Genomic DNA, 21,651 nt, shown 5'->3' with positions numbered 1-21,651 from the left:
TGTAGTTCCCCTCCTGCCCTGCAGGTGGCGGCAGTGCGCCGCTGTTCTCCGCAAGCGGTGACGTTTGGAGTGACGCAGGAACCCACAGTAAACAGATTGTCGATGAGAGGGGAACAAGAAAGTAAACGAGAACCTGAGCTGAAAGGTAGGACACCGCTTTGGCTTATGTCTTGTTTTGTTGTTTGTTTTTTTTCTCGTGAGAGTTTTGCAACCGTCAGCTTTGTTTGTTCGCGTACGTTCAAGGTGTGTGACCGTGTAGGAAACGGCTCCAGCTCACGTTAACCTACGCGCTTATCACTTGAGTGGTGGAAAGACTCCCCCACAACAAATTAATTTACGATTAATTTAACAAGCTGAACAGTAAAACAAGAAGCTCTGTAATATATCGATGGTGTCCTTTGTGGTGAACACGATCCGCATCCTACCTGCGAGATGATGTTTCTACAGGAAACTTGTCTGAGAGGCACCTTTTTAATAAGGTGCTTTTTTTTTTTTTTTTTTTTTTTTACAAGCCTGTGCTAAAAAAAACAAAAAACTGTGAGAGTTTGTGCTTTGTTGAAAGCATGCGAGTGACTGGACACGCGTTTGGAGAGTGAGATAACTTGTGTGTTATTGCAGTAATATTACACGACACTCGGCGCTGTTAAAATGCCTTTTGGATAATGCACAAACGACATGAAATGTGTATCAAGGCATTTCTGACTTAGGACCTTTTTTTGTGATTGTGAAAACGCCGTTGCTTTTGTGCCTAAACTGTCTTCATTTGTCTGGGGGAGGGTGGTGGTGGTGGGGGGGGTAGGAGGCCCAGGAGCTCAAAGTGCCAAGAGTGCCCCTGGATCGATCGCCTTGTCTGCAGGCACCATTATTATTATTATTATTATTATTATTATTACCTGTTGTAAAGCCGATTAAAGGCGACACGAAACAACTCCGGACTGACATAAAACGACTGCAAACAATCGTAAAACGACTGCACTGCGCACGCACACGTAAAATGACTTCAAAGACACAAAAGCAAACGCAAAAAGGCATACAAGCTGTTTATAGCTGAAAGAGAAAACAAAACACCTCCAGACATAAAATGACTACAAAGAGGCAGAATACAGAGACGAGTACAAAATGATGTAAAGTGGCCTGTTGAGATTGTGGAGACCTCAAAGAGGATGACACAAAATGACACAGCTAAAATCTTTGTGGTCAAAACGGCCACATATAGACAGGATGTTTGGTTTATTTGGTGTCTGTTTGAGTCTTGGTGTTACGTAAAGCGATGGGGGGGGGGGGCCTTGTCTGTGCCCAGAGGCTTATTATCCCACAGTCCGCCCCGCGGGTTTAGACCGGGAGTGAAACAACAAATTACTGTAGATACTGTGCTATAAATGATGCCTGCCAGGTTCCCAGGACTTCCTGGGTGGAGTATCAGTCATGTGAATAAACATTTATCAAGGATAAGGTGTGAGGTCACCCACTTTCATATCCCTTTAAATCTAACCAGGGTAATTTATATATTAAATGTTAAGCATTGATTCCAGCAACATAATCCATTTGTTCCCTATGAAAGAAGAGAACCCATCCCGTTCCTGTTTTAATTGGTGTGTTTCAGCAGAAACAGGAACCACAGCACACCAGCAAAGCTGCCAAAAGGGCTCATATGAATGTCACGAGAACAGCGAAGCAGCTAAACCTTTCACCAGACCGCAGTTTGTTTTCAGTGCCGCTATTAGACCTTATTAAGCGGGCAAAGTGTGACGGAACGAGCCGATACCCCGAGTTGAAGTACCATGCCACAAAAAAAAAAAAAAAAAAATGGATGCATCCCCGGTTCTTCGCTGGCGGAGTCCTGTGCAAACAACACAAGGGAAGGTAATGTTGAAGCTGAACAGGCCGGCGAGGGAGGCGAGATGGTTGCAGAGGCCGTCGGTACACACTGGGGCCCATTGATACCTGTTTTTTTTTTTGGCAGCGCGCACACACACCGGCATTCAGACCTGGAACATCTGTATTCGGCTTTTACCCCACAGGGACATCGGCTTTCAATAACTGCCTGTGACAGTACAGGATATAAAAGGACTCATTTAAAGGAGCAAGTGAGTCGGGTATAATCACTGGTCACCGCGCACTTGCATGAATGCGAGGAACACCCACTGTAAAACTCTGGAATACCACATCAAACAGGCCGTGTTGTGGTTGTTATTCGTTGTAAAGGTGATCTGACGTGGGTTACAGTTTTCTGGTCACCAAAATGTATGCCTGTGCAATCAACGCCAAATATTAGGCCAGTTCTTTGACTAAACATTGGCTTCCCTCCTCTGCAGGCGCATCTTTTGTTTCCCCTCGTGATTGTTTGTCCCGTCTGGAATAGTGGAAGACTGTAGCTGAACCCCACCTCCCTATCCTTGAAGACCTCCGCCAACATCCACCTCCTTCCTCATCCTCCACCTCCTCCTCCTCTTCCTCCTCCTCCTTCTTCCTCCGGTCCGCCCCTGTGATGCCTCCCTCGTGCTGTGGCTGCCTGTCACAGTACACCCATCATCACCTGGTTGCCTTCCTCCTCACCTTCTTTAGGTAACCCAGAGTCACGCTGTCCTCCCGAGGATTTCCCGTTAGGCCGATGCAGGATTGTAAATGTTTCTCCCGGGTTTCGTTTCTAGGCGAGCTTTGCGATACCGGACAGAACCAGAGAGTAACTGGACACCTAATGAGGCTGCTGCAGATTTATTTTTGCAAGGCTTTATAATTTGTTTGGGAAAAAAAAAAAAGATTTTCTAATTAACTTGTTGCTTTTGCGAATCTGTCGCAAGAAAGATATTCGAAAACAGACATTTTTGAACTGCCCTGCTGCGCCCCCATAATAAACTCTATTGTCAATGTAAATAGTGGCGTTACGTCAAAGGCTGCAAAGTGAAAAAGAGATACGTGTGCGGAGACAAACTGAATGGATATGAGCTGTTAATGTAGGTCAAAGGTCAATGGAGCAAGGTCAACTCAGGAAAGACGATGTTAAGATCGCATCAGTGATTTCCATTGATTTCAAGTTGCCACGGTTGCCACACAGATTAGAAACATATTGAACAGTGGAAGAAATGATATGTACTATTTTCTTATTGTTGAAAGTTTTCAGGGATGCATTTGTTTTTTTTTTTTTTTTTTTTTTTTACATTCATCAAACCTTGTAAAGAAGTTCATGTGCTTCTGAATTGAAGAATGTGCAGAGAGTTAAACGGAGAGCATTAATCACATTTCTGGTGAGACACCGCGTGTTTCTTTGTTTTGGCCCAACTCGGTTGTTTATAGTTAATCTTTTAATTACAATCGGTGTGGCATCACACGTTTGCGGGACACAGCCGCGAGCAGCAGCACGCAGTCAACTCTTCAACACAAAAGTTGGATTTTGAAAAATGTCCTCAATAAAAACGTAGAATTTTTTTGTGTGTGTTTCACGTAAATGCACTTAACGGTTCCAGCACATTACACGCAAATATAATAAGTCGATAAATCTCTCTCGCTCTTCTGCCTCTCCAGCTATGTGTTGCTGCATGCGTCCAGGAAGACGTTCAGCAACGTGAAAGTGAGCATCTCAGCCCAGTGGACGCCATCCATCCAGAATGACAGCGCAGCTGCGTTTTCCCCGGGCGAGGTACTCCGCCCGCTGCTACCGTACAACGTCTCCCCAACACAAACAACAACAACAACAAAAAAACGATTTCAAAGTTGTCCGTTTTTTTTTTTTTTTTTTTTTTTTTTTTCCTTTACCCCGTGTAAATATTATATAATGTGTGTCAGAGGCCTAATGGACCTTTTGAATTAGCCTTTTAGATAGACTGTACATGACTGCGTGTGTTTTCTCCGACTGTCCCAGACGTGGGGGGACAACCGTCTGTTTGAGGATGAAAAGCAGGCCACTCTGTTTCTGGGAGCTCTGGACTCCATCTTCCTCTTCTCGTACGCAGTGGTGAGTAGGATCCACGGTTTCCTGAGGCGGGAGATTCGTTTATTCAGGGCTGTTGGTTCCTAACAGCAGAAACATCGAGATGTCAATCAAACCAGTGCTTGTCTTCCGTGGTGTCCTTCTTCTTTTTTTTTGTTGTTGTCTGTCCTGTGTGTATTTCTACAGGGTCTGTATTTGAGCGGTGTGATCGGAGACAGGGTGAACCTGCGCTACGTGCTCTGCTTCGGCCTGTGTGGCTCCGCTGTTGTGGTCAGTACTCGCACCGCATGCTCACTCATGTATTTAATCCTCGACAGCGTCTCCTTGTGATACTTTCGTTAGCATCCAGTGTGTCCATTTTTTTTTTCTAGACCCTGGCTGATTTATTTGGCGGCTGATTTGATCAGCAGATTTTGGCCTGTCACAGATACGTCACGGTATATGTTGTCCAATATGAACAAATTTTACACATATATTCAGAAAACGTAAGATGCTTGAGGTCATTTAGAAATGTTCTATTTGTAAGGTCTTTTTTTTTTTTTAAGTTTACATCACATCTCCTGTGTAGTTCACGGTTTCATTTTGGACAATAGAGTTTATCATTACACTGTCAAATTCCCTGCTTCCGTAACAGATTTTTTTTTTTTGTATTTAATAACCACATTTCGGCCAATGTATTTACTTCCTAACGTCGGTATCGGCCTGAAAAATTGTGTATCGGTCAGTGTTTTTTTTTTTTTTTACAGCTTGTCTAAAAGCAATCTGAATGTATTTATAGTCAGTGATTTAGATGTGATCACTGTGCTTTGAAAATCTTGAAATAAATGGTGTAGATCTGTCAACAAGCCCGCGTCACTACCACCAGCTGTACATGGTGGAATAATTACTGTATGAAAGGGATTTATTAAATTACTTAATACAACCTTACAGATGGTGAGCTCAGCGCTAAAACATCGCTTTTAGGACTACCTTTTAAAGAGTCGGGGTTCGTGGGTTAAGTTTCGCATGTACACAATTCAACACAATGGTTTTTGAAATTCTAAAACTATATTTTTAAGAAGTGAAATAAATATTCGTTGCAGGTCCGAGTCCTTTTTTTGGGTTTTTTTTTTTTTGGTGACGACCTAAAAAGTGTCAACGTTATACCAGATTTAATCCTCCCATCTCGGTTTTTAAACACCACTCAACACGTTCGGATCATATTTATTCCCTCGTCCAAATATCGATGGACGTTAACACTTTGGATTGCAACTGCATCTGCGTTTGTGTTCCGCAGGAGTTTGTGTTCGGCACCCTGACCGAGTGGCTCCACATCTACAACATCTATCTGTACTGCGGCCTGTGGGTGCTGAACGGCCTGCTGCAGTCGGCCGTGTGGCCCTGCGTGGTGGCCGTCATGGGCAACTGGTTCGGCAAGGCGGGGTGTGTTTGAACCCGTCTCCAGTTCACAATCCCCCCCCCCCCCCCCCTCGTTTACCAAACACTGCCACGACTATCTGCAGTGGACATGTTTATGTCGGAGCCCAAAACATCTACCCAGTAATAGACCGATTTAGTGAAGCTCGGGCCTGTGAAGTCGAGCTCCGTGATACACATGGAAACGCGCGCGCACACACACACACACACGCGCACACTCGCACAATGACGTCCATTTATCGGTGCCGTGGCCAAAACATAGACGCCATTTAGACCCAGTTTTTCCTCTGCAGCGACGCTGGTAAACAACATAATCTGCTTAATGTGAAAATAGCAGGTCAGTGAGCTGCCTCAGATGTGCCACTCAATGAAATAAAGTCTGTTTAGTTACTTTATTTTATAGACGTACCAGGAAATAAAAACGGAAGGTTATATATATATATATATTTTATAGCTTGAATTTCACGAGTTATTCTTTCCAGGCGTGGCTTCGTGTTCGGCCTGTGGAGCGCTTGCGCCTCCGTGGGGAACATCCTGGGCGCCTTCCTGGCCTCCAGTGTGCTCAAGTATGGATATGAGGTGCGACGCACGCTTATTTGTGCACTTTTTTTTTTTTTTTTTCTTCTTCTTTTTTACACTTGATTGTAGCATTCCCATCAACTACGTGCTAAATATGAAGTACTGGCTTGTCTCTGCGTGCAGTACGCCTTCCTGGTGACTTCTGTGGTGCAGTTTGCTGGCGGGGTGGTCGTGTTCTTCGGCCTGCTCACCTCCCCTGAAGAAGTTGGTGAGGAACGCGTTTTGTTTATGTAATTTCTGTGCACGCATGGTTGCTGCTTTATTTATTTATTTATTTTTTAAAGCACAGACCACCCCTACTTTCTACGTCTGCTTTAAATTGACCTCGTCGACGCGAACGGGTGAACCGGGTGTCGCCGTCGAAAGCCGTTCTGCGGTTCGCAAGCGAGCGAAACTCCCGATTAGATTCCAGCGCGGCCTGTCGGCTCAAATGAGTGTTTGCGTGTCAAGGTTTGGACTTGGAGTGGGAGACCGGACTCGGCCCGGTGGAGACGGACACCGACAGCCACAAGCCCCTGATGAGCGACGGGGAGGACGAGGCGGAGGCGGACGGCAGACGCCACCAGTCGGTTCAGCAGCCCGACGAACTTAAGGCCGAGTCCCCGCAAGCCATCGGCTTCTGCCAGGCTTTCTGTCTGCCGGGAGTCCTGCCCGTGAGTCGGAAGGAGAAAGTCGAGAGGAATTTATTCAAGAGTGTCCTTTTTTTAAAAATTATTATTATCATTGCCGCTTCAGAGATATTGAAACGATAGAAGCGCACGACAAGCATCTTCACGCCGCGTCGCCTCTTGTTTGTACTTGCAGTACTCGCTGGCTTACGCCTGTCTGAAGCTCGTCAACTACTCCTTCTTCTTCTGGCTTCCTTTCTACTTGAGCGACAACTACAAGTGGAAGGAGGCCGAGGCCGACCGCCTGTCTGTGTGGTACGACGTCGGAGGAATCGTCGGTGAGCAGCGGGCTTTATACTGCCGGTGTTTCATGTGTTTTTCCTCATATTTCTTTGAATGAAATGCAAAAAATTTCGATTTATCCACTGGAGAAGAACTGCTTTTTTTTGTTTTGTTTTGTTTTGTAGAAATTAGACCAACGCTTTATTGTAAGTTTCAGGCCCACAAGCCTCTTTATATTTAGTGGAAATAGAAAATAGAGCTTAAGTGAATAATTGATTATCGACTGATAGGAACAGAAGAAGAAGAAGAAAAAAAAAAAAAAAAAGGCAACTGTTTTGATAATTGATTGATTATTGATCTCATTTTTCAAGCAGAACTGCCAAACCATCACCCAGTTCCTGCTTCACCAATGTGAGGACTTGCTGCGTTTTGAAGAACTGGTCATACAAAAAATATCAACTTAAACGTGTCACCTCACATCTTAAGAAACTGCGTCGCCCTTTTTTAAAAAAAAAAAAAAAAAAGATTTTCTAACATTTTATAGGCAATTAATTGAATACATATTTGACAAATATATAAAATCATGAAAACGAGCGCAGAGCCCAGATGTGAAAGATTTTACGGAAATCTTTTAAGTTCACAGACAGACGCGTGCACCGCTTATCTTCAAAAATCACAACGCGTGTGAGAACTTATCAGTCGGTACCTGCGCAAAAGAATTTGGGGTTGAAATACTGCAAGCAAAAAGCCGTCGTTCATCAGCGAACATCCACGGAGTTTCTTTCTTCTCAACTCGTCTCCGTCGTCTCGTTTCTTTGGGTCAGGAGGAACGGTTCAGGGTCTGATCTCTGACTTCATGGGGAAGAGAGCCCCGGTGTTGGCGCTCAGTCTGGCGCTGGCGATGGGAGCCCTGGTGGGATACAGCCGTGAGTACATCCCATGTTACCGAACAGCGTCTGTATTACCTTGAACACGAGCTGTGCGGACGCAGAGGGTGACCAGCAAAGTAACGGCCAGATTCTTTCTTCTTTTTTTTTTTTACTGTGGTTTCTTTTTCTTTACTGTTGTCCAAGTTTCACCACAACATAGTTGTCTTGAGTAAAAAAAAAAAAAGGGGTCCCAGTTTTTTTTTTAAATCGTGTCTCTTCTCTGCTCTCAGGATCGCCTAACGACCAGGTGATCAACGCCGCGCTGCTGGCCGCCACCGGCTTCTTCGTCGGCGGTCCGTCGAACATGATCAGCTCCGCCATATCCGCCGACCTCGGCAGGCAGGACGCCCTGAGGGGCAGCAAGGAGGCTCTGGCCACCGTCACCGGGATAGTGGACGGAACCGGGAGTATCGGAGCCGCCGGAGGACAAGTAAGCCGACACAGAGGGTGTTTCACCGCACAGGGAAACCTCCCTTCAAGTTCTGTATGCAATGCTTTAACCGACCGGCGGTGACCCCGTATCGGACGCAGCTGTGACGAGGCGGTTTCACATTTGCCTTTCTCCATCATCACGTAGTACCTGGTGTCTCTGATTGAGAGCAAGCTGGGCTGGAAGAGTGTGTTCTACTTCTTCGTCGTCATGGTAAGATACTTTCCAAGAAGTTTTCTGAAAGTGCGCCGTAGGTACGTCAGGACACTCGCAGTAAAGGCAGCTCAATTCCACGTAGCTTTTCAGGCATCAGAACCGAGCCATCGTTCATGTAAACCTTTACCTTTTTTTTATTATTATTATTATTATTCGTAGCTACATAAGCATAAATAAGACGGGTTTTTTTTTTTTTTTTTTATAACCCGTTTTGCCACGGATGTAAAGTAATTTGAATAAATGCATTACGTCGCCTGAACGTGATTCAGTGCCCGCCTGTGACTTCACGTCTGGTGTTTCTGCGTTACAGACCGGAGGTAGCATCGTGTTCATCACTCCCTTGCTCGTCAAAGAGCTGCGCGCCATGTGGAGAGACCGACGAGCGCTGCGACGGCAGCTCTGAAAACCCCCCACGCCCCGCCGCGCCCCGCCCCGGCCGCGCGCCGCAAAGGTTCCCGCTCTTTATCGGCGAGAGCGCCGCGGGTCGGGTCAGGTCAGGTCAGATTCAGCTCCCACCGGCGGACGTGGAAAGATTCGGTGGAAGGTGTTTTTCACAGATGCGACGGTGAACGCCGACGTCTGTGCTTTGGTGTGAATACGAGGATTTGGAAAGTCGAGAGCCGAAAGCGCCCGACTGAGAAGCTGAGCACTCGAGTGAATTCGGGCCTTGCAGGGCCATCACAGAATGTACTAGTGTGTGTGAGCGTTTAAATGGATGTAAATATGTGTAAAGGTACCTTGAGACGATATAACTGAATTCGACCTTTGAACCGGAACTTCTTAACTTAAAAATAAGACCCTCAGAGACGACTCAAGGGTCCGAACTGCCTAAAGAATGTGAATAATCGACAGCTTTCGCAGAGATCTTCGATGTTTCGATCGTTGCACTCCGTGATTCTCTCAGCAATTAGGCAAAGTCTCCGAACCGCTTCGATTTTAGGGGTTTTGGGCAACGTTCACCTCGCAGCCACACTCGATCTGTTGTCGCGTAGTTTTTTTTTTGTAATCAGGATTAGAAACACTACTGTAAAGACGTTTCACGACGGGGACTGGTTCTCTTGGTTCTGTGTACCGACTGACTTGATATTTGCTCATCATTCCCTTGCCACTCGCTGTTGTTTACATGTTTACACGTAAAATGTTTGTGTCTTAATTCAAAGTGATCTCGCGTACACACACACACAAAAACACTTTTTTTTCTTTTTAAAAAATCTGCTGTTGGCTTCTCATAGTTTTAGTTTACAATGCAGAAAGCCTCATAACTGTAAACAGCGTACTGACATTGTAGAAGAGTTTTGTCTGTTTCTGGCAAAAGCTGCTTATTTGTTTTGTTTGAAGCAGGAACTGTAAATCTGTACGGACTCGTTATTTGCATTTAGTAGCCGATGAAGGTGACGTAGGTCGTGTTTAATCTACAAGGAGGGCACGTTATAATACAAATCCAGACTAGAGTTGGTGTTTTAGTTTGCACACTTGCGCGTGGATACATGAATCGTCGTATAAGGAGCTTTTAACATGTAGTAGTGATATCGGGGCATCTTTCTTTTTTTTTAAGTTGTCCTCTTCATTGGTACGAGAGTGGTTCTTTATGCTAAACTTGAAGCATCGTAGCTCAATGTGAGACGTTTACTGCGTTCGTCTGAGGACGAATGCATATTTACACATGTGGAATGTGTAGCACTATCTGTGGTGTTTTTAAATTCATTTTTATATTATTTATGTGAACTTTTCAAATTTTAACCGATGTAAAAGCAAGTTTTGTTTTAAATAAATGCAAATGACATTTTGCAAATCATGAATATTTCTGATTATTATGATTATTATCTGTAAATTTTCTTTTATTGTAGACAGTGAGCCTCATTAATCTCCATTAATATTACATGCAACAACATAAAAATCAAACTTTGGTGAGATGTGAAATGTTACATGTGAACCACCAGGGGGTGCTGTTCCTACCAAATGAAACATCCAGTCTATCCAAACAGTGGAAATAAATGTGTAATTTGTGGCTTATATCAATATAATTAATAAGATTTTATTAATTTCTGCACACTATATGAAATCAACATTATTAAAGGCAACAGTGCACCAGCAACGCAATCTCGTAATATTTTCTATACAGATATTGCTATCAAAAGCGATATGATTCTGATCTCGTGCAATTACACAAGGACACATAAACCAGTATTAAATTACAATCAAATTATTTAAAAAAAAATTGTATACAAATATGACCATACGTTCATGCATATACAAATTTCAACAACACCACACTTTTGATACAGCTTTGACAGGTGAATTAGGAAAGCAAAGTCTGCTTGAACACAGTGAGACACTAACAGATGCATGATAATTGAGTTTTCCGTTTCCTCCCATTGGACTTGAGGAAGACTACCGAGGCTGCAGAAACCACAACCAACAGTGTGAGGAGTCTGATGTGAGGAAGAAAAATTGTTGTCCAGAAATTCTTATGCGTCTTAGTTTCTTAATGAGAATTTTTTTTTTTTTTTTTTTTTTTTAGATTACCATAAAAAAAATGTAATTTTGTCAACAAAATTTAAAGTAGTGCAAAGATAGTTTCAGAAATAATACAATTAGTTATAGTCAAAACAGGGAATTTTATTATTTTCCGACAAAACCAAAAGGCAAAAATTTTAAATAACTTAATATAGACTTTGAAAGTTTCGTCGTCGACGCGCAGAGAAGATAGATGCGCAAAAAAACGTCTCGCACTGATACACGCACAAGTTGACAAAAAAACAAAAACAAAAAATAAACCCCAGTAAATGAAAATAGCAATGTCTGCTATTTTTATTTATTTATTTATTTTTTTTAAATCTGTGACGAGTAGCTTTGCAGGATCCTAAAAAACCCAACATGTTTAGAAACGACTGCTTTCATGCAGATTTTTCACAGAGCGGAGGCGGCTGCTTTACAAAAGAGAGACTGAGAGACTTTTTACGGGTCAGACAAAAGGCGTGTCTGAATCACAGGCCACTTGTCTGGCTGGAGAACTCCTTTGATCCAGAAGGTCCCCCCCCCCACCCCCGAGACATTTACTCTTGAAGGTTCTCTATTAAAGTTTGTCCCTTTTCCTCGTCTCACCCCCCCACCGCTGTTCCCTCCACTCTACTCTGGGAAAGCTGTCAAAGCCAAGTAAGGCAGCGAGAGAGGGAGAGACAACAAAAGCCGTCCGTCCTCCGTCCCCCTTTCGCTCTCTCTCAGAGAGACACAGGGGAGTTTCCTCTGCATGGAGCGGGGCCCCGCTCTGGCACACCGACTCTTGTACCTGATGTGAAACTCTACACAAAGCGCTCAACCGCAACTGCTCTGCCACAACAGAATAACAAGCTCCCCCCCCCCCCCCCCGCCCACCGTCGAGTCTCTCCGTCTCTCTTTCATGCCTGTAGACACAAACAACCTGAGATATATAGATTTTTTTTGATTTTTTTTTCTATTTTACTTGTATTGCTGTTACTGAATAACTTGATGAGGTAGTAAAGAGCGGATTAATCCAGGTTATGGCTTTTTTTTTTTTTTCTTTTTTTTTTTTAAATCTACATACAAATTAGAATGACTGTCGCTCGGGGGAAGCAAAGTCGCCGCAGACTTGGAAGATTGTGCAGTTTAGGGATCACAGAACGCGCGCCAACTTGCCCTTTTTAAAAACGGCGATTTCGACGTTTCGATGCGTTTTTCGTGCGAGATTTCAAAGACCTCGGCAGGCTTGCGTCCGCCTGCGAGACGTCTGATTAAAAGGATGATGTGTTTCTAATTGAAACAGCACAGCAATTCCTTTTGGTTAGCTGCCTCAGCTGCCATAACTTTTTACAACTCGTGAAAAACCTCGAGCTAAACACCACACCGGCACACAAACATATACACAGATATATATATATGTATATATATATAGAGAGAGAGAGAGACACACAATGAAAACACTTGTAAAAACTGCACAGCGACAGACAACGTGACATAGCTAGACTCTTCATATAAACATCTTCTTTTTTTTTGTTTTTTTTTAACCAAAAGTAGAACCAAAAGTTTTGATTCCACCGAGCTGCAACAGTGATAAAAACTGGACATTCCCTTCGTGGAGGAAAGAGGCGTATTTAAACCCTACAGGTCGGCGTCACATGAAGACAAAGAGTGGGCAATGCTACATTATTAAAAGCTTGAAGCTGACAAAAATGTACCATCACGTATGGTATGTTATGCGAGTTTTTTTTTGTTTGTTTTTTTTTACAACTCCATTATGCAAATAATACAAAGAGCAAAAAAGGAAAATAGTTTGCAATTTTTGCAATGTTGTAGAGTATGCGTTTGGCTGATCATCTCAGGTGGCAACGGTGGAGTGTATATGAGCCATAGTGATTTATAATTTAAGGCATAATTCGGGGGCGGTGGCACGTGTTTACCGCAAACGCCTCATCTGACCTCGTTTTACACGTTTCTTTTTGATTTGATCTCGACGGCGATCTAGGCACCGCGAACAATAAATACATATTCATACGAGAAACGCTCTTATTTTCTCCGAATTTTAGTCATTACCTCAGGACCTGAACCTCCACCGACCTTTAACCTCGAGGTAATCGCAGTCGCGCTGCCACATTTTTTTTTTTTTTTTTTTTAAAACCCACCGGCCGAGGTTTTGACCTCTTGACCCAGCTGGAGCTTTCAGAGCCGTGGGGCGAGACCCGACGTCTACGTGTGGTGCGGTGCGCCATCCAGGAATAGAAACTAATCAAAACCGCTTATGACTTGTAGCGAGAGGGAGAAAAAGGTCAAGGACTGAGGTCAAATACTATTCGAGGCCCATTCGGGAGAAAACGACCCTCTTGGAACTAGAGCCTGTTTTCTGTTATATCCTTAAAGAGTGCATTTCAAATTGATTTCACAGTATAGTCAAAAGCTGAGTAAAACTCTATATAGAATATACACTATATAGAATATTTATAGTTTTACACACAAAAAAACAACAACATTTCTATCGTCTGATCTTGATTAACTTGGAAAATGGTAGCTTCCTTGTGCTGAAAATGAAAGGTATGTGGTGTCAGAAGTTTTTAAGCCCGTGCATGTATGAGCTTGCGGACAGTCACTTACGCATTGCTGCATATATGTACACATGATGCGCGAGGTGACGCGTAGAGGGATCACTCGGTGATCGTCCAGTGGGTCTCGTCGTGCTTTTCTACTGCCAAAAAGTTGCCTTGTAATGCAGAGGGTTCCTCTTTTTCACCGTGAAGAAATCTGCAGCGGGAAAGGGAGACAAATTAGTTTGTGTCATCGTGACGTACGGGTGTATGATGAGGACTGAGCTCGAGAAAGGAAAGCGGCTCGAAAGAGAAAGGTTGTCGGCTTTGAGACAGGAATCAGGGAAACGACTAGCTTGGCTCCGTCTAAAAGGAACTCTGCCTGCTGGCACCCTTTAACCGGCGGGAGTGTTAAATCCAGGTGAAAAGAAAAAAGGGGAGAAACAAACAACTTGCGTTGTGCCATTTTTCCCAGTCGTTCTGCTAAGATGGCCTCTGGCTTTAGCCTCGTGTTTACTCGCTTGATCTTCTCATCGAACTCACACCAAAATAAAAAAAAAAAAAATCAAATAAAAACTTTTTCTTTTTTTTTCCAAAATTGACAAAACATATTTGGCGAGGTCACCTGTGATGGCTGCCTGTCTGCGTTTCCCTGACAGTTGGAGTCTGTAGCACCCCCTTGTGGTCACCTCTAGGTACTCATCGCCAGACCCGGACGAGCTGCCGGACACGGGCGAACACTTGCCCGACGAGCACCACGTTCGCCCCGCGCTCTTCGCCGCCGCCGCCGCCGCCCCGGCTCCGGTCGGCCCCGCCGGCCGCACCGTGCAGCTGCGGTAAAATGCCGGCACGTCCTGGCACCTGAGCTCCTCCCACTCGACGTCGGCGCCTTCTCCCGGCGCGTCGCTCTGGAAGTCAAAGTTCCAGCGCTTGTTGGCCACCTCCGCGCTCATGCGCAGCAGCCGCTGGAAGTCCTGCTGCAGCTGCTGGTGGTCCACGGGCCCGAAGAGATTCCGACGCACCGGTCCCACCGTCAGCTTCAGGGCCTCGATGCCTCCCGGGGGCGGGCCCTCCGAGTCGGACGGCTCGGCCGGTCCTGCCGTTGCTGCTGATGTAGAGGCCGTCGCCATGTCCCTATCGGAGAGGGAACGCACGCACAAGGTGAGAGGTTTAGTGTTCCGTCGGTTTGTCTTGCAGACTTTCTACGAGGTGTGATTCGGGTTTTTTTTTGTGCCGGCGTCACGCGCACCGGCAGTATCTGCCCTCTTGGGCGCCTTTTGCGTTTTATGTGATCAAATCCACGTGTGGCCCCGACTCGCTGAGTAATTACTGCGGCAACAGGTACCTGAACTAACACCAAATAAATCTCCAACTGCATGCACCGCCCTGCCGTGGAAAAAAAAAAAATACAAATAAAACATGCCGGGGTCTGCGCCTGTGCTTGCAGGTCAAAGGTCGACGGTACAGGTCGGCGAGTCCGGGGGGTGGGGGGCGTCGGCCCCTTGTGAAGAATGTTTCCTGCATTCCCCATCTGACACGTTTAATTAGAGGAACTCTGCTGAAGTCTGAGATTCCATCCTGCTTTGATAACCGATATTCTATCTGCAGTTTCCAGCTCGCAGCCGGCGTCGGATAATATTTTACAATAATATTTCAGTAGCAGCCACATCCCCTCGGCGACACCGCGGTCTCCCGAGCTCCTATTCGGCACCCACTCCAGGAACTACATCGGCTGCGCGTAGGCAGCAAAAGAAAATGAAATACGTTATCAGGGACGGGCAGGAATTTTGAAAGAAAAATGCAATCGACAGAAGCAGTCTTTCCTTTCCCCTGTAAAATGCTGCAAACCGGTCAAAGCTTTTGAATTGAAACAAATATTTTGCCGAGTTAAATCGACAACAAATGCTTTTACCTGTACATTTATGTCTTTTTTTTTTTGTCAACAGTGATTCAAATGTTGAGACTGTCTGTAAACTTTCCCCCCTTGATAGCTTACACAACCATAGAAATGTCCCACGACTCAACCGTGCGGGCCCATGTGAGCTTTGTGCGTGCACTGCCCTACTAATCCAAATCAATTTTGCATATCATGTACCCGTTTTCGTTTCTTTTCTGGTTTTAGAGGCTGCGTTCCAGTAAAATGTCGTCGTTTTCCGAACTTACTAGTTTTCCAGCTGCTCCGTTTTCCTTTACCCACTTAAATCATTATGCTCGCATTACTACGGATTATTTTTTATTTCAAAAGGGTCATTGTAAAAGCACCATTCTGGCGTATTTGGTCAAAAAAATATCGTGCTGTGACATTTGGACGGTGTCTTCCTGCCCTAAAACACCAAGGCAGCTTCTTTTTTTCTTTTACACAAATTTACACACACACACACAAAACTTCTTCTTTTTTTTTTTTTTTTTCGCACTTCACAATTTTAACCAGCCTAATGTGGACGTGCTCTAAAACCACCACATCAGCCCAGAGATCAACCTGAAGGCAGCAGTCAGAGCCACAGGGGGGCTGGAGGAAGAGGAGGGGGGGGTCAGAGCGTTGCGTAATTGTCACCTACAGAATATACAACGAAGAGCACTTTCACAAGTAGGCGAAGCTTCTTTTTTTGTTGTTTAACCACAGCTGTCTACCTTTGTGAACAGTGAGGGGGAAAAAAACAACAACAACCCCCGTGCGTTGGAAACAACAGGGCGACGAATTCAAACATTTTCTGAAGTGCGTGCTTTTAATCTCATCCGCTTTAACCGCAACTTTAACCAACGCGAAAATTCAATTTGCTCCGTAGTTTCCACAAAAAGATGATAGTTTGTATGGCAACGTGAAGAAAAACAAAACAAACAACAACAAAAAACAACCTATAATCGTTTTATTTCGCCAACAACAGGGCTGCTCTCTCCGAGCGAAAGTTGTTTGCGACGAAAACGGAGGTGGGCGCGGTCTGCAGGTCAGTTGTTTTCACTGGAAGTCCCTCGGTGTCCCCACTTCCAGAAAAACACCGGGAAAGTCCTCGCGTACGTGAACGTCACATCACCTCTCAAAATTAAAAAATAAATTGGGGAAAAAACCAACAACCTGCAGATACGAATGCATTATTTATCTCTGCAACGCCAACAAACAAAAGGTGAAGGAAGCGTGTATTTTGCAGGTTCCTTTAGATTCAGTCTGCGCAGCAGAAGTTAGTGACGCAGTTAGATTCATGGAGGATGTGGGTCAATGAGATGCGACACAAACAAGCATCTCGTCAAGGCACTTAACTCTCACATTACACACAAACACACCGCAGCCGCACAATAATCATTTGTAGTATATTTACAACAACAACAACAACAACAAAGTCCCTTTAACTGACGTTTAAGGCTTTAATGAACGCGCAAAGCTACGAAACACAGCCGCAACTTTGCATTTATCCCGACTAAAATAACTTACGAAATATTTTAAAAGTAATAAAAACAACAACAACAACTAAAAAAAAAAAAAAAAAAAAACCGGCAAAGTTGACCACTGACAACGTACATCAATTATTTTCCGCTCTCACTTACCATCAGCGTCAATATCTCAAAAGTAGCTATTTAAAGTTTGACAGCTCAAGCGTTTGGTCCACAAAACTACGCGCAACTCATCCGGAGAGGAGCGAAAAGGTGTTCCGGACTGTCCCGCGGGCAACCCGTCACGTTGGAAAGGTTCAGTGAGACGCTACAACCACGGTAGGGTCGTGCGTAAAGTCCCCCTTATCTGCGACTTGTTTGTTATGGACCTTATGGAAAGGAAAGGATGGGGGGGGGGGGGGGCGGAGGAGATGGGGTGGGGTGGGGGTGGGGGGCGGCGTCCTACTCAACAAGTCAATCACGTGGTTCCCATCAAAGCAGCCATTATTGGAGCGCAGCCAGAAGGGTTAAACATCACCATCGCGTCACAAAGTCGCACGTCGTCCGCAATGCCGCACAAGCGCGCAGAAAAAAAATACCCCTCCTCCCCAAAACGCACGTGAGGAAAAAAATAAAAATAAAAAAAAATAAAAGTGCAATTAGCGTGGTTTACTAATCTTCTAACGTGCGTAGTAATAAACAATCAAATAGTTTCGTACCGTGTTATCGTGACGCTAAAGTCCAACCGATTCTTCGTGCGCGCGCGCGGCTGCTCCAAAACCTGCTGCTCCTGCGCTCCGACGCGCCCCTCGCCGGTGCTTCTCGTCTCCTCCGGAGCGACTGGAAAGTAGGTCAAATAGCTCGGCAGTGGCCGCCATTACCCCTTCTCCCTCAAAATATGACACATTCTCGCGTAGTGCCGACGTCACGTTTTGTTTTCCCACCGCGCCCCTGCGTCCCCCGAAGTCACGTTGAGCTGCAACGTGACACGGGCAACTTCCATTTTGGCTTCTTTTCCCGCAAATTTTCCCACCACTTCGGTTGAATAGCCAGTCTGACGAAGTGGAGGAAAAGTACTGAAACTTGTGATCACAATGCATTAAAGTTACCAACAGAAGAACTTTGTTTTGGAAGGGAAACTCACCTACTGACTCACTGGCTTAATTGACTTAATGATCTTATGAATCAGAATTCAATTTGGAAAGGTAAACTTTACTGTGCAGCTTCTTTTACACGACAAAGAAAAAGACAAATCAAATTTGAATCCTGAGCCAAAGTTAATTAAAAATGTAGTTTTTAAAAAAAAAAATTTTTTATCAGAACAGGGCAAATCTAACATTACAGTACAGTCTTATAACCAAACATGACTTCTTCTCTTTTTTTTCTTCTTTATCTTACTTTGGTGTTCTGAACAGCATGGATTAAACTTCAACAATACAAGCACTAATCTGATGTTTTGGTAAGACCATTAGGACCTCATGCTAAATCGAATGGGAGCAACAATTTAGATGATCAGTTATTGTGAAAAAGTACATTTTAAGCACTAGTGCCAAACATTTCTCACTTCCCGCCTCTCCTAAATGAATATTTGCTTGATTTTCTGTCGTTCTTTTAAATAATAAAAAAAAAAAAAGTAATCTGAATTGCCTATTGGGGCGGTGTTAGGACTCACAGCAATAGAAAACAAAGAAATTTGAATGTGCAAATTTGGGCTCTTGGAAATTGTGATATAGAGATTTTTCACCACTGATTGCCAAAATCAAGAGAATAATCAACACATTGATTGAGAGGGATTTTTTTTTTTTTTTTTTTTTTTTTATCCAAATAAAAATGTAGGCTGACAAAAAGGATTTTCCAAGGATTTTTTTTTTTTTTTTTCATTTAAAATCAGATTATTGATCATTTTAAAGTTTCCATAACTTTTATGAAATGCTACATGTTCTTCTTTGTTATTGGAATTGAGAAATTGATTCTCCTTTATTTTTTCCATAGGCTCTTACAAGTGCCTTACATGGGCAGCAGATGCATTGCTTTCCAGTGACGTATGAAGGAGTCATCCGAGAGGCCTGTTAGCCGGCCAACGCCCCTCACTCAGAAAGGTTATTCCAGGTTTCGCACACACATACATGGACTGTTTTTTTGTTTTGTTTGTTTTTTTACACCATTCAGCACCTGGCCTGTCTCATACAAGTAATATTTTCCCTCCTCAAACGCTCCATATGCACACAATGTTCCTGCAGAAGATTTTGGTGATGTGATGTACTGCTCTATAATGTCAAGGCCGGCTACAGCAGCAGCAGTGGAGTGCTCGTTGTTGGTGTGTGCAGTGTGCGACAGTCGAGGTCTAAAAGTAAGTACAGTGTGTCACCGCTGTGGAATGTCTCTCGGTTGGAAGACGCTATTTTCACATGAGCGGCTTAACAGAACTTTGTGGCGGTTCATCGCAAGGGACAAAACAAAACTGTTTTCCCCAAATCCGACCGGTGTGTTACTGAGTTTCAACATGTATCCATAAACTTCAGCCTTGGACTTTCTGAATGGCGATGGCACCGTATGAAAATTAGGATGAAAGCAAAAAAAAACAAAAAAAAACATAACACGGCTCGTAGTATTTGCTTTGAGCCGTGACTTTAAGGCATCCATCACATGTCATTTCTGAACTCAGCTGATTTCAGACTTAATATGGTAACTCAAAGAACAGAATATAGAGGTTTTTCCATACTCTGTAGACAAACCCATAAAAGTGTTTTCTGTTTCAACGCCCCTATAAGCAGGAGGCACAAACAACATCATCTGTTATTGCTTTCCAAAACTGTTACAAATCACTCTTGAAAAATAAAATCAGTTTTATGATGTGATATCTTTATTGTTAAGACTTGGTTAGGTTTAGGGAAAAATTGTGCTTTGGGCTAAAATGACTTTGGGGGAGGTTTTGGTATCTTGGTTGTCATGGTTACAGTCTTAACCACGTGGATAAGGTTAGGTCATGCTTTTAAAAAAAAAAAAACAACAACAACAAAAAAACCTGTTTCTAGGAAATAAGAACAGAAGTTTCCTGTGTTAAAGACGGCTCTTTGGTCGACCCATCCATCCACCCAGACTTCCTCCTGACAGCATCGCCTGACTTCCTCATGTGCTCCTGCTGTCATATATACTGCTACTACTTTTTACTAGTAGAAAGCTTTGTCGCTTGACCACAAAAATATGCAGTTTTAGAAAACGTACTGAAAAATGTGACGCTGCAGTTGTTGAGAGGGTAGCGTTGTTAATGGAACAATACATTTACATTGACCAGATCACACATCAGGGGTGAAATTATAGATAGATAGATAGATAGATAGATAGATAGATAGATAGATAGATAGATAGATAGATAGATAGATAGATAGATAGATAGATAGATAGATAGATAGATAGATAGATAGATAGATAGATAGATAGATAGATAGATAGATAGATAGATTCATTCACGTCATCTCTTCACAAACTCCCATACAGTTCCTAAATAATGATCATTATTTGTTCAGAGCCAATTTATATAGTTTTTTTTGTTGTTGTTGTTTTTATTTGATGAGTTATTTTCGGTCCCTCTCTCATGACATATAATAGTCAATTAGCGTTGTGCCCCAGTTCCCTAATACCCTACTAATCTGTGTGTAAATTGGCCTTTATACGCTGTCATATTGGAGGACTCATGGAGCAGACAAGGAGGCCTCAGCAGCATGATCTCTGACCTGTATTTACAGTCATCTTATTGTTCCACGGTAAATTCATAATCTTCCTCTTGTTGTCTGCAGTGCTGTGTGTGTTTCAGTGCCCTCCCATCTTTAATCCTGCGCTGTATGTTACAGTTGGATATGCAGTCATTAAGCCCATTGTTTTCCCTCCACGGTCAGTACCCTTTGAATACATTAGCACGCTTGTGAAACAACAGTCACACAGTATAATGTGACTCGGGTCAGAAGAGTAGGAGCTGTCACAGTGGAGTCTTTTGCTCGCAAAATAAAATCAGTTCTTTTCATTCAGTTGTTACTGATTCCCTGTGGAAACAATTCGAAAGCTTAGCGTGCATATCCTCCACCCGCAGACAGTCTTTTCCTATTATAGTTGGTTTGTGTGTTGTTCAGTTGGAAGAGATTTCTGATGTAATGGGTTTTGGAAGTACATTTATTAGATAAGATGGGAAATAAATACAAATATAGCTTACAAATCCTTTTCGAAAGGACGCCATCCAGAAAATTAAGTTGTCAAGAGAGTAATTCCTGTCATGTATTCCTGTGTGGAAATGAACTAGATGTAGTCAGTATGAAGTCATCGGTAGACTTTAAGCTCTTGATAGTCTTTACTGATGCAGAAATACAAATCTGACAAATGAATTTGTTGTGGCTTTTGTGCAATTCATATATCCCCAAAATTCAAACTATTCCTTTATGGACATTTCTTCCGTAAGTGTTAATGACTTGTCAATCGTCTTAGTACTCGTGTCATGTGTGAGGGCAGAAACTTGTACTTAAGCAAAGTTGACATAAACTGCCTGTAGTTTTAGTTTGATTAATGCGACGATACAACATAAGCATTTTCTTCTTTGACAATACAACAGGAACTCTGCCTGATATTACGCTGTTTCGAGAGGAAAATGCTGTTTGGTTTCACTCCCAATGTGACGGCGGTTTCAGAAAGCTGCAGGTCAGAGGTCTTTGGCCAAAGGTAACCTTAAAACAGAGAGTTTGGTGCTGAAGAAAAAAGCCAAGTGTGAACTGTTACTGTATATCAATTTCATTTCAGCAGGCAGTGTCTGTGGTGAAGGGGGAAGCTGTGATAGCGAGGAGCAGGATGGGCAACAAAAAAAAAAAAGACAGAC

The 21,651-nt window shown here is 43.5% G+C and overlaps 2 protein-coding genes across 4 annotated transcripts; one reads left to right on the top strand and one right to left on the bottom strand.

Annotated features, from left to right (window-relative positions):
* Positions 1-62: 62 nt before the first annotated feature.
* On the top strand, positions 63-9,576 carry slc37a3 (solute carrier family 37 member 3). Of its 2 annotated transcripts, XM_069700230.1 has the most exons (14): positions 63-145; positions 2,316-2,565; positions 3,523-3,637; positions 3,860-3,952; positions 4,115-4,198; positions 5,205-5,350; positions 5,827-5,923; positions 6,047-6,131; positions 6,374-6,576; positions 6,728-6,869; positions 7,638-7,739; positions 7,973-8,172; positions 8,320-8,385; positions 8,699-9,576. In XM_069700230.1, exons 2-14 carry the CDS (start codon positions 2,489-2,491, stop codon positions 8,789-8,791), a joined length of 1,503 nt encoding a protein of 500 aa, XP_069556331.1. In that variant the 5' UTR covers positions 63-145; positions 2,316-2,488; the 3' UTR covers positions 8,792-9,576. The 2 variants fall into 2 exon arrangements, with proteins under 2 accessions (XP_069556331.1, XP_069556332.1); XM_069700231.1 differs by lacking the exons at positions 7,638-7,739; positions 8,699-9,576 and having other exon boundaries at positions 8,320-8,692.
* Positions 9,577-11,823: 2,247 nt separating this feature from the next.
* On the bottom strand, positions 11,824-17,689 carry cdkn1d (cyclin-dependent kinase inhibitor 1D). 2 transcript variants are annotated; one of them, XM_069700233.1, is made up of 3 exons: positions 17,510-17,689; positions 14,050-14,558; positions 11,824-13,641 (listed from the first exon to the last, which is right to left on the bottom strand). In XM_069700233.1, the coding sequence occupies exons 2-3, from the start codon at positions 14,552-14,554 to the stop codon at positions 13,583-13,585; spliced, it is 564 nt and encodes a 187-aa protein (XP_069556334.1). In that variant the 5' UTR covers positions 14,555-14,558; positions 17,510-17,689; the 3' UTR covers positions 11,824-13,582. The 2 variants fall into 2 exon arrangements, with proteins under 2 accessions (XP_069556334.1, XP_069556333.1); XM_069700232.1 differs by lacking the exon at positions 17,510-17,689 and adding an exon at positions 16,965-17,189.
* Positions 17,690-21,651: the final 3,962 nt, after the last annotated feature.

This window comes from Brachyistius frenatus, unplaced genomic scaffold (assembly GCF_029030835.1).
Source record: "Brachyistius frenatus isolate BFR_SWC_R1_liver_20210118 unplaced genomic scaffold, ASM2903083v1 Contig_33, whole genome shotgun sequence".
Lineage (NCBI taxonomy): Eukaryota > Metazoa > Chordata > Actinopteri > Embiotocidae > Brachyistius > Brachyistius frenatus.
Note: the sequence above shows the minus strand (reverse complement) of the source record. Positions and strands in the feature narration are given on the sequence as shown.

Bases quoted from the DNA above. Each gene is read 5' to 3' on its own strand.
- slc37a3 (XM_069700230.1), top strand. From the start codon at position 2,489: ATGCCTCCCTCGTGCTGTGGCTGCCTGTCACAGTACACCCATCATCAC. The intron at 6,132-6,373 runs GTGAGGAACGCG...TTGCGTGTCAAG, and splicing joins CACCTCCCCTGAAGAAGTTG to GTTTGGACTTGGAGTGGGAG. The intron at 8,386-8,698 runs GTAAGATACTTT...TCTGCGTTACAG, and splicing joins TCTACTTCTTCGTCGTCATG to ACCGGAGGTAGCATCGTGTT.
- cdkn1d (XM_069700233.1), bottom strand. From the start codon at position 14,554: ATGGCGACGGCCTCTACATCAGCAGCAACGGCAGGACCGGCCGAGCCG. The intron at 13,642-14,049 runs GTGACCTCGCCA...TTCCCGCTGCAG, and splicing joins CAGACAGGCAGCCATCACAG to ATTTCTTCACGGTGAAAAAG.